Source organism: Oppia nitens, unplaced genomic scaffold (assembly GCF_028296485.1).
Source record: "Oppia nitens isolate AA-2021 unplaced genomic scaffold, nextdenovo-longstitch-racon4-pilon3 scaffold5_pilon_pilon_pilon, whole genome shotgun sequence".
NCBI lineage: Eukaryota > Metazoa > Arthropoda > Arachnida > Sarcoptiformes > Oppiidae > Oppia > Oppia nitens.
The window spans coordinates 6,390,353-6,402,622 of record NW_026533243.1 but is presented as its reverse complement, the minus strand read 5'-3'; the positions used below and the strand labels follow the sequence as shown (position 1 = coordinate 6,402,622).

General features: G+C 27.7%; 4 protein-coding genes across 6 annotated transcripts; 2 read left to right on the top strand and 2 right to left on the bottom strand.

The window, feature by feature from the left end:
* The first annotated feature begins 785 nt into the window (after positions 1-785).
* Positions 786-4,739, top strand: LOC128961953 (FHIP family protein GJ17503-like). Of its 3 annotated transcripts, XM_054308290.1 has the most exons (8): positions 786-876; positions 951-2,132; positions 2,332-2,382; positions 2,768-2,935; positions 2,997-3,076; positions 3,152-4,119; positions 4,178-4,319; positions 4,384-4,739. In XM_054308290.1, the coding sequence occupies exons 2-8, from the start codon at positions 1,059-1,061 to the stop codon at positions 4,565-4,567; spliced, it is 2,667 nt and encodes an 888-aa protein (XP_054164265.1). In that variant the 5' UTR covers positions 786-876; positions 951-1,058; the 3' UTR covers positions 4,568-4,739. The 3 variants fall into 3 exon arrangements, with proteins under 3 accessions (XP_054164265.1, XP_054164267.1, XP_054164266.1); XM_054308292.1 differs by lacking the exon at positions 2,332-2,382 and having other exon boundaries at positions 4,384-4,738; XM_054308291.1 differs by lacking the exon at positions 786-876 and having other exon boundaries at positions 893-2,132.
* Positions 4,740-5,678: 939 nt separating this feature from the next.
* LOC128961661 (4-hydroxybenzoate polyprenyltransferase, mitochondrial-like) lies at positions 5,679-6,850 on the bottom strand. The gene has a single exon (XM_054307919.1). The coding sequence runs from the start codon at positions 6,786-6,788 to the stop codon at positions 5,679-5,681; it is 1,110 nt and encodes a 369-aa protein (XP_054163894.1). The 5' UTR covers positions 6,789-6,850.
* An 890-nt stretch (positions 6,851-7,740) lies between these two features.
* Positions 7,741-9,937, bottom strand: LOC128961049 (F-box/LRR-repeat protein 20-like). Its single transcript, XM_054307257.1, has 6 exons — positions 9,309-9,937; positions 9,159-9,242; positions 8,969-9,082; positions 8,665-8,900; positions 8,407-8,569; positions 7,741-8,337 (listed from the first exon to the last, which is right to left on the bottom strand). The coding sequence occupies exons 1-6, from the start codon at positions 9,694-9,696 to the stop codon at positions 7,781-7,783; spliced, it is 1,542 nt and encodes a 513-aa protein (XP_054163232.1). The 5' UTR covers positions 9,697-9,937; the 3' UTR covers positions 7,741-7,780.
* A 953-nt stretch (positions 9,938-10,890) lies between these two features.
* On the top strand, positions 10,891-11,410 carry LOC128961748 (uncharacterized). Its single transcript, XM_054308010.1, has 3 exons — positions 10,891-10,916; positions 11,005-11,288; positions 11,362-11,410. The coding sequence occupies exons 1-3, from the start codon at positions 10,901-10,903 to the stop codon at positions 11,389-11,391; spliced, it is 330 nt and encodes a 109-aa protein (XP_054163985.1). The 5' UTR covers positions 10,891-10,900; the 3' UTR covers positions 11,392-11,410.
* The last annotated feature ends 860 nt before the right edge of the window (positions 11,411-12,270 follow it).

Sequence of the window (12,270 nt, the reverse complement as noted above, 5' to 3'; positions counted from 1 at the left end):
AAAATCTAAATAAGTATATGTATACTAATTTATGTAAATTTTAATTAATTGACAATCTTAAATTTATTAATATATAGTATATATATATATATATATATAACATGATTAAATATTTGACATTTAACTAGATTAATTATTATATTTGTTATGTTGCATATAAATTTTAAGATTACGCTAATTAATGAATTATTAATACAACAAAATTATTATATTATAAAATGTAGTATTAATACAATATTGCATTTATTTTTTGAACTGTAAATTTACTTTTTAAAAATGTAACGTTATATATGTGAGATATAGAAATTTGACATCAATTGTTGCCATAAATATTGGTATTAATACAAAATAATGTATAATATACAGTAAAAAATACATACATTTACATTACAAAATATAAAATACAATATACAGTATAATATACCCCATAATCTAATATTATTTATTAAATTAATATTAATATTACCGGTCATCTATGCTATTAGTTATATATGTATGGCTTATATGTTGACATCAATACAGTGATTATAATCATATAAATTGTTTATTAGATAACATTGATGTCTCAAATAACAAGTATTTCCTATTAATTTATATTAATATTATGTTATGTTTACTAATAACTGACTTTTATTGGACTTTGTTTTGAATTATTTTTTATTATTTGTATTCAAAGTTATTATTATTTAGACTATTATTTTTTGTAACAAATATAATATAACGTAATATTAATCAAAAAAAAAAGTATTAATAATAATAATAATAATAATAATAATAATAATAATAAAAGCATTGATAAGTATGTGAAGTGATTAACGAATATCTGAATCACTATAGAGATAGTGATATCACTCATGAGTTTCAATCAAATAAACGGTAAATATTTGAGTCATTATTTTGTCAATTAATTAATATTTGAATATTCATGTCATCAATGACTTTATAATCAGCCAATTGGTCCATAAATTATCATTTTTGACAACAATAAGCCATACATACACTCATACTGTTGATGACCGCTATTGATCGGTCAGTCAGTGATCCGATTGACGCACACAATGGCAGACAAGAGACCATTTTTTAAGAAGTTGACCAAAATATTTAGCACCGCCACCGATGGTGCCAATCATGCGGTGACCACCAGTTTAGACACACACCGGGAACAGATTGACTCATCGGCCGCATTGGACTCATTCAGAGCTCATTGGTCTCAAGCGTACGAATGTATGTCTAATAAAATATTGAATGAAGTGACGGCCGATGACATCACATCAGTGGTCAATCATATCGACCAAATGCTGACACTATTACTTCAGGAGAATGACTTCTTGTCAATGAATACCCGATCCAAACATACAACTGATCCGACATCACATATAATGAGTCCACTGTTGGACTACTTGTTAATTGAATCAATTCTGGAGAAAGTGTTGAACTGGTCTGAAATGTGCGGCGCGTGGACTCAAGTGATGGCTTTGGAACAGTTGAAGGTCTATGAGATGCTCATCAGTCAGATCTGTCACAATTCAACACTATTTCAACGGCCACTTATTCGTCCACTTTTAGGTCTATTGTCGAGATTTGTGGACAAGAACTGTCACATCGAAGTTGAAAAAAGACTTGTCGTACTTCTCAACACTATATTTGTATCTTTGAGTCAAAATATGAATCTTTTGGATTTGTTTTTCTTGAATGAACCCATCATTTCTAGTCATCCCGAAACTAAATTCCTAGTATTCTCACTACTCATACCGTTTGTTCATAGAGATGGACCCGTTGGCCAACAGGCCAGAGATTCAATGCTCTTATGTATGGCATTTAGTCGAAAAAACGAGTCGTTAGGCAGATATGTAGCCGAAGAAACTGATTTTTGTCCCGTTTTGGCCACCGGTTTGAGCGGTTTGTATTCATCGCTACCTCGAAGACTATTGATGCAGTCAATAGCATCAAGTGATTGGCATCAGATCACTATTGAAGACATTCAACAGAATCCTGAATTGGAAGTGTTTCTCAATTCATTAGAGTTTTGCAACGCTGTCGCACAAATAGCCCCTCCAATCATACAAAACCAATTGTTAGACTATTTTTATAATGGTTTTCTGGTACCTGTCATCGCACCCGCATTACATCAGGTATAGTGTTTAACAATTTATTTGTGTCTTAATTATAAATGTAAATATTTGTATCCAAAATATATTTATAATTTATTGAGTTTATCATAGCAAATGAAGAGCAATTTAATTATATAAAAGTTTATATACTGTAGTATATGTTTTATGTGTCTAATTTGTGGCTTAAAATTTTCTCTTCAAATGTGTTGCTATCAAATAGGAAGTGGTTGGCGTTCCCATTATAGTGTTGGAGCACTTATCCCGATATTGGGTTTGTATTTAAATGCTTTTTAAATGTACAGTACTTTTATCGCATGTTTTGCATGATTTGCACGTCTCTTATATCTCAACACATATTTCATGGTTTTATGGTCTCACTAATGCACTCACAACTTGTTGTTATATATTATTGATAATTAAAGCATTTGTTTAACCAATTGTTTTTGTGGATAAAACTAATTTTGTTATTAACATAAGTTATGTTGTAATGTTTATATAAAAAATAATTTTAATGTTAATGAATAACTTTAATAATAATTCATTAACACTACTGGTACTAATTATTTAATCATTTTTAAATTTAATTTATTAACATAATGCTGTATAATATATATATAAGATAACATTATATGATATTAATATAAACTACATTACAGAACACTGTGGAGGAAATAATAGCGACGACCGCGTACTTTGATCTCTTAATTCGTACCATTTCTGAACCAAATCTTTTGAAAGTAATATTGAAATTCATTTGCACCGAGAAATATGAGGAACAGCTTATTATCAATACATTAATTACAAGAATCAGTGCTCACTCTAAGGTAATAACTGTTTAATAATTTATTAAACTTTAACTAATTTTATTTTTTATTGATACTGAAGTTGTGTTTACTGACTTTGGCTGTGTTTCGGTCATTAATGGATTTGAATTGCGAGGACGTATTAATTGAATTAATTTTTAAGTATTGCAAACCTATATTTAATGATTGTTATATTATTATTTGAGAGACTGATTGTTATGAAATGATATTTTGTAGATATTTAAAGATTGGAAAGCATGTGATCGGCGGTATTGAACATCAAAAGAGACGAATAAATGATACAAACTTTTTGAACGATTCGGCCAAACGATTCCTATTATTAGTTCCCATATGTTGTCAATCATTGCAAGAAAAATACAACGAAAACACTAAAAACGATAATTTTATTCATGTGGACAACAATTTAGATTTAATATCACAAAATAGCTCACAAATAGATAATTACGATCAAAGATCAACCCATGAAATGCAATATATATTTAATTATGTCGATTATTTGAACGAATCGCATAATATCATATCCAAATGTTTAAGAGCCACCCGGTGCTGGACATGTCGTTACGAAGCACGTAGTTATAAAAATGCTAATTCCTTATTAAATAATAATAATAATAATGTAAATAATTGCAATACAAACAATATTAGTGCCAACAATTGTATAACAAATAATAATAATATTAATGATACAAACTTTAGCCATTATGTGCCTAATTCTGACTCAAATGACAACCAATCAGACAATGAAGATACTGAAGAGTATTTATCACCAATTGGTCCATTTCTGCAAAGTTTAATGTCTCGATTAGAAGCCTTCTGCGAGAACGATGTTTACACTAATCTACAGATCACGGGTTTGGTATCCCGTTTGGCGGTATTTCCGCTGCCATTACTTCGTTCACTTCTTTTGAATCCATCGCTGATATTCCATAAAGATGTCAAATCATTATTGTCTCTATTGAACGAATTGCGTAAAAAATTAGACATTTTGTCCCAAGAATTGCCTAATTTTGATCAATTGATGCGAAGTGGTCGACAGTTTTTGTACTCWCGWGAAACACGAATTTTAAACAGAAAGCAAAGTTTTAATCAACATTTTGATAAACAAATCCCATATAATTCAAGACCCAATCGAAGCAATAGTATTAATAGTTTGTCTTCCATTAGATCAGATGTTGGAGGAGAAGGTATAGAAAAAGTATTGATTTTTTGAATACTAATCCTATTATTTTATCAAATGTAAAGTTCTTAAGAAAGGATTTAAAAACTTTAAAGACTTATTTCGTTCAACACCTAAAATGATGCGAAGAAGTACAACAACTCAAGGTATTTGCCAACAAACCCCTCCAACGATACTTGAATCAGTTTCTGGAGGACAGGGATATAGGTATGAATTTTTAAATATTAATAATTGTTAATTAACTTAACGTTTGTTATAAAATAAAAATTAGATATTTTAAACCGATTGAGTCAACGGATCAGGGATTAGATGCCAATGAGATTGAAGAGACAGAAAGGATAGAAAAGATTGTTTTAGCAGTCATTGTCTTTGAAGAGTTTGTCCGCGAATTATCTGCCATTTGTTGTGAACACTATATTCTTGACTCATTAGAGTCGATATCGGTTTGTGAATGAGAGTCAAGAGGTCTCTCAAAATGATATTTCTATTATATGTGCCAATCATCACATCATTGTCTTATAATTCACACAGAATTTTATTTGTTATTATTTTTGTTGCTTTTTAGTGATTGACTATTTTAAAAATGATAAATGGCTCAAAAAATTATGAAAAGATAGTATTTATTGATTATATGTATCATTTATTTAGCACAAAACGTTTGAAAGTATTAAGTATCGTTTAACCGGTAATTTGCTGTTTTTTATGATTAAATTGTTTAACAAAACAAACAAACAATTAGATCAATGAACAAACTGTTGGAACAAACGTCTATAAATGTATTAAAATTATTTGTGATTATTATTAATAATTTATTGAATATTATATAGACTAGAGAAAGGATAAAATTATTTGTTGTTTTTAAAAGAAATCTATTAAATATTTTATTACTCTATAAATGTGCAATTAATTCATAATAATATTAAATAGTTAAACCAATATTTTGCACCCAACACTTGCATGTCGATATTATTACAGTAAATTTATATTTATCATTGCATTTCAATGTATATCAATTTGCCGTTCAATTAAGTGATAAAATTTGATTCAATTTACACAATGAAAAATTTTTGATGAAATATTTTAATAATTTTTTTTTTAAATATTCGTTAAAAGTAACATTTGTTTACAATATCAGTACAGATAATCATAAACTATTTAAATTCATTTTAAATAAGTACTTAACATTTGCAATGAACGATATATATATATATTTTTTTTAATTTCCACAATGGGATACTGTATTAACCAAAATTATACACAATGTCACTAATGATAATTATATTACCGGTACTATTTTATTTGTCCAAATAGTTGTCCAAATATATTTAATAAAATTATTTATAACAATCGGTAAATATTTATAAAATGCCTAAAATAAATATTAATTTAATAACGACATGTAGCTGTTATCGCCAAAATATATAAATAACTAAATTTTATTATCAAAATTATAATTATATTAATATGACTTAATTTTTTTGTAAACATATTTAATAAAGATTTATTAAAGATGACATATAAAACATTATTGACTAAATAAATCTAATAATAATATTATCAAACATTTTATAAACTGAGCAAATGTTGATTTGCAGTCAATAACTTATTATTATTATTATTACAATCATTTGGTTCATCACTGGTATCACTATTTTTAAGATAAGTACTGAAAACAATACCAATAAACAAAATCCAACCGATTTGTGTGTTTTGTTTGAATTTATGCCAACAATCTTCACGATCGTTGATATTGAGTGTCAGTATTTGGCGAAACAAATTCATTGCCGTAACACTAACTGCCGTATAGTATGGCCAACACTGACCAGTATTTAGTCCGGTAATGACAAGACTAGAGCACATGAGTGCGGAAAATCCGGTCAACCATTTGTTTGTATTGTCGCCAAACTTAATAGCGGTTGACTTAATGCCAACCATAAGGTCATCGGCTTTGTCTTGATGTGCATATATTGTGTCATATATTAATGTCCAGCAAATGCCAGCCGTATATAATGGCAGTACAGCTGACCAATCAATGATGCCGTTAGTGACCACAGACCAGCCTAGAAGTGCTCCCCAATTGAAAGTCATGCCTAACACCAGTTGTGGCCAATGAGTGAATCGTTTAAATAATGGATAAATTGTTACCAAACTTAGAGAAGAGGCGCCCAAAATAATGCTGTTTATGTCAAACTGTAATAATATAAGAAATCCAGTGCCGGACAGTCCACACAAAAGCATAACCGCATCGGTAGTACTCAATTGATTACTGGCCAGCGGTCGGTCTTTGGTTCGCTGAACACGTCTATCAAAATCTTTATCCCAAAGATCATTGACTACACAACCGGCACCTCTCATAACAACTGCTCCCAAACCAAACAATGATAAAGTGGTCAGAGATGGTAGTTGTGTGGCGGATGTGGCCAACGATACGCTCCAAAATCCCGGCCACATCAGTAGCCACGCACCCGATGGTCGATCTAATCGCATGAGTCGTGCAAATGGTTGAACAGTCGTCGGCAACGATGAGACACATGTTTCGGCAATTGTCTTGTGTTTTGATAATACATTTGTCACTGAAATATATCGTTCAATATTCTTGTGGAAACACATCTCATGCGATGATAATAATAATAAACGTCTCGTTTGTCTTATGGCTAACAATAAGTTGACATTCATTTCAATACAACTTTTAATAATAACTTTCAATAATCATCTCATTTGGTAATCACTTACAGTATATAACATAACATTATGTCATTAAATAATAATTATTTCAATTCAATCAAACTTTGCATTACATATAATTTAGTTATTAATTATCAATGAATGAAAAAATCAATTATTAGTTACTATTATATAAAACATGTATTAAATTTAATTTAATATGAATTTTACGGTTATATTCAAACACATGGATTGTTTTGATTTTATTGCATTTACACATCAATTACGATAATAATGTAAATAAAAACAAATCTTTAAATATAACTTCAATTATTCAATACTGAAATAATTATCAGTAGATTTAAAATATCAACAAAAATTCAACTATTTTTTCATAATTTGTATAAACATTAAGTTTTAAAAACAAAACAAATTTTGCTTAAATCAGTGAAGCCTTTATTCAAATTCACTATTTGACTTGTATTGTGAATAACACAAAAATATAAGAAAATATATATACAAATAGCAATTTTAAGGTATGTTATAAATATTTTTAAGTCTAAAATTAACGAAAAACAATATTTTAAATATAATAATAAAAATTATTTAAGAATCATATAAAGTATACAACAGATACACATAAAATTAAATTATACAAAGAAATCATTCATTCATTTGAGGTATTAAACATTATTATTATTATTATTATTACTTTAATTGTGTTGTTATAAAACAAAGTTATTTATAATAAAAGAGAAAAAATGATTAATAATAACATGAAAAATAATTTTGATTGGAATGTGGATTCAAAATAAATCCATTTGAGAGTCGATACAAATTACAAAGTTTACGAAACAAATTTAGTTTTGAGTTAAATATATGTAAATTAACGAAAAATCATTTTTTAGTAATTAATTTAAATTATTCAAAAAATTAAAGAAACCAAATAAATCTATTTATAATACAAAACATAATTTATAGTTAACTTAAATCCTATAAATGCATCAATTCTTTGAGCAATCGATTAAATTGACGGGAAGTTTCTTTTTTCTTGTCTTCATTTGAGTCGAACGGATCTCATACTTGTATCTCTTGTTTGGTTGACTTTTAGCGGCAACAATGAGGGCATCAATGGTAGCATTTGTCACTTTGTTGCAGTTCAACAAATAGATAGAACTTAGTGTTGGACACGACTGGATCAGTGATATCACAGAATCATCACTGATATTCTCGAAAGACTTCAGTGAAAGCACTTCAAGACGTGGAAACTGATTAAAGCATTCAATCATTGAATCGGTCGCCGACTGAAGCGGTGCGTCCTTAGCGTGAAAATAAAATTTTTCTAAATTTGGACAAAATTGAGGCAATTTTCTAAGTGAGTAATCGGTTAATGTATTGAAATCTTTAATCGTTTCGTAGCGAATAAATAAATATTTCAAACGATTACATCCCGTCATTATTTTAATCATTTCAGTGTCCGTTAAATTAAATGAATTGCAATCAAATACTAAGTCCGTTAGATTAGTCAGTAAACCAAACATTCCGTATTTAATATTTCCTTCTAAATAAACAACAAAAATATATATAAATTTCAAAAAACTCAATAATAATAATCAGTTCTCATAATTACTCGATGGTATTGAATAGCGAAGTGTTTGAAGTAAAGGTAAGTCATTGCAAATTAACTTCAAAATGTTGTCCTGACTGTAGAGTTCATTATAGGCGCAAATATTCAATTCAGTTATGAATTTTCCACTTCCATTAGTCAGAGATCTTAAGCAATCCATAAGTGGCTATTAAAACATCAAATTAATATAATAATTACTATTAGTTAGTTAAATAATAACCATTTATCTATAATATTAATACTAAATAAACAAAAACTTACCGGAGTTTTGTCGTTAGTATTCAATGAAAGTGTTTTAAAGTTTTTGGTTAACTTTCCCAACGAAATGCCAGTCACTTCGTGGCAGAAACTAATCGATAATTTTTCAATTTTCTTACATCCAGTTATCACATGATTAATGCCAACTTCTGTAACATTACCGCAGCCACAAATGTCCAATTCTCGGAGATCGGGACAACTTGTGGCCAGTTTAGACATTTCCCTATCACCGACCCGTGCTATCAATAAAAATAATAATTAGTTATTATAATAATTATTTTTTTTAAATAAAATAAATAATATTTACAATTATATAAATTAAGATTAGTTTTAGTGTAAAATCCAGGCATTTTGAACACTTGAAGATTTGGACACTTCTTGATAACACTACTACACACTGCTTTGGTCAGCATTTGATCACCTGATTGTCAAATAATAAAAAACAATTACATCAGAAAATCTGGTATTCAATCAATTGAAACAATCAATTATATTACTATTTTCGCCAAAAGTTGATCCAACAGTAAATAACTTTTGGGCTCTTAATAGTCTGAAAACCAATTGTTCAAATCGTAAGCTCACTGATTGAAACCAAACAAAAATTAAAGACATTAAAGATGTGATTAGTAAACAAAAACAAAACAAACCTCTTTGAAGCGCTAATTTGTCATGAATTGTGGTTAACTTATCAAAGATTTCGAGCAGACAATCATCGGGCAAGTGATTGATGGTCAGAGTACTGGCCTTTTCACCACTTCTTCGACCAGATTTGTTATTGTTTTGAGCGCCTCTTCGGCGCAAATTATACGACTTATTCGGCATTTTTGTAAACTTATGGATCACTAAAGTCTGACTCATATTAGATTCATTCAAATCGGATAACTCTTCACAGTTTTGACCATTTATTAACTGATTGTCATTTAAGTTCACGTCTTTGTCTTCACGTTTAAGGCGTTTGGCTTTTGATCTCAAGTCATACTGATATCGGCGACAATCGCCACCCGATTGCCGACTACTACGCAATCGTTTGGCCATTTAATAGACACTTATGATATGGTTTGCCAAACAACTAATGGATGATAATTAGTAAATCCTATCAATGGTTAAAATGATGAAAAAGTTGGCATCAAATCAATCACTCAATTAATCAAATGCTTTGTGTGTTTGTATTGAAAGTCATTAAAGCAATCGTTTGATAAACATTTCAATGCATTAAAAGGCAAAACCATTGCATTTAACACTCAATTAATGGCTTAAAGCAATACATATGTAGAGGACCTCTGACTAGAGGTCAACACCAGTGCAATACAATAGACAGTGAAAGCACTGACACTTCAATAGGCATTGATTGGGATTTCCCCCAAACTTTCAAAGTTTTTTATATATATTTAATTTTAATTACAATTAATTAACAATTTGTTGATTATATTTATCATTAATAAAATGTATTACATTTCAAAATTTGTTAACCACTTTATATGTGTTTAATATTTACAGTATTAGTAAACAGTCATATCATTAAATTAGATATGATTTTGTCATTTTAATCGCTATCTAAAAGTTTTATACTGTTTTATAAGTTATATTTATATTACTGTAATATTGTAGTTAATAAACATAAATCCAATATTAAATTTCAATTTATATAATTTTAAAATATTTTTTTTTATTTTGTTCAGTGAAATATTTCTAATTATATCTTAATGTAAGAGTAATTTTATAAATCTACAAAATATTTTTAACAAATATCAAATTTTCATTAAATTATTTTTAAATCATTATATTTTAATTTAATTGTGAAAGTATTTAATTTAGCAAATAATTAATATATTATATCAATTGTATTGAGCACTGTTGGATAGGGAACAGTAGAGAACAGTAGGAATGACTCAATTATTTATTTGAATATTAATTATAAATTTATCAGTAGGTCATCCTTTAGATTACATTTAATGTCCTCTTTATTATCTAATATTTGAACAGATATTCATTAATTATTTTGTTTGTCTATAAATAAACTATTTTAATGAATTTAGTTTTTATCGATAAAATAATATGTTTTAATAGAGTATAACATCATTTGTAAGTATCTCTCATCAGAGTTAACTCCAATTTAATTGAAACAATGAATGTCTTAAGCACTTTGTTAATAATAGTTGTCATATTGTTGGGTCAAATGTTGTCGACCACAGGTAATCCCAGTCCCGATCAGAAATTTATTCAAGATTTTGAAAAATTTATGGATGCGTTTTGTGGTAAATTTGATTATTATTATTATTAGTGATTATGTATGAATTGGTTTTAAAAATTAAAATATTTTAATATTCAATTGATTTTCAAAAGTAACTCAAGACATCCCATCGGAGATATTGAAAAAACTTGACGAATGCGATGCCATAGTCTTCTCGAAAGAAGGAAAACTAATGGAAAACGAGTGTATGATTGAAAGTTCGCCCAAAGGATCCACTGTTAATGATAGACGAAGATTGTGGTGCTCTGACCAACAATACTATCAAAAGACACGAAACTGTTACGCAAAGAAATTGGAGGCAAAACACAAAAAGGATGGCAATGTTGGCGAACAGATATCCGAAGAACAGCTCAGGAATGATACCCTAAGAGCTATGGTTTGTATTTGTATTGGTTTTTATAAAAAATAAAGTATTTAAATGTTAATCATTTATCTCTACTATTTATAAGGAATGCCGTAAACGTGTCTTCAAGTTTTGAGAAGTTTATTAAAATTTTACAAAAATTATATTTCTTTTAAAGTATTCAATTTAAAACATGATTTGCACATAAATTCTTTCAATAATTTATTAAATTTATATATGTTTAGTAAAAAAAGTTGAATAAACTTGTATTGTGTATCCGTATGAACACCTGTTTGATAGATACTATATCGTAATGAATATTATATTTTATTAACTATTAAATGTGTGTCATTTGCTTTTATTTTTATGCCAATTAATAATTTAACTGCGTTTACATACTATTAACATAATTAATTAATATTTGTATTTAAATTAAAACTTTTGTTTAATAGTTTTTGAAATTGTGGTCTAAATTAAAGCTCATAAATTAATTGTAATTTGTATGACAATTCATATAAATTTACTTTATATTTATTTGCTATTATTAAAAAACAATAAGTCATTATAATTATATTAAAATATTTAAAAGTTTATATATATGATATATTTATAGTTTATTAATAATACTATATTTCTAAATTTATTTGAATAGTTATATATTAATACAAACTAAAACCAATATTGTATTAATAGCTGTAATATTAATATAAGTTTATTGGTGAACAAGCAGTGGATCTATTGATTGTTTAATTTGATTCACAGGAGATTCAATAAAATAAATTTTATATTAATTACATTATATATTAATAACAAAAGTCGGCCCTATTTTGTGGTTGTTTTCACCACAAATAATGGACACAAGTTTGACAACATTTGAAACCAAATAAATTGCCATAAATTAAATCAAATTTTTGTTTCAATGGTAAGTGTTTTTTACAACAGTTGATAACATTATCTTATACTTTAAAGTAATTATAGTTTTAGCAAAATAATGTTATAAATCTTATGATTATTT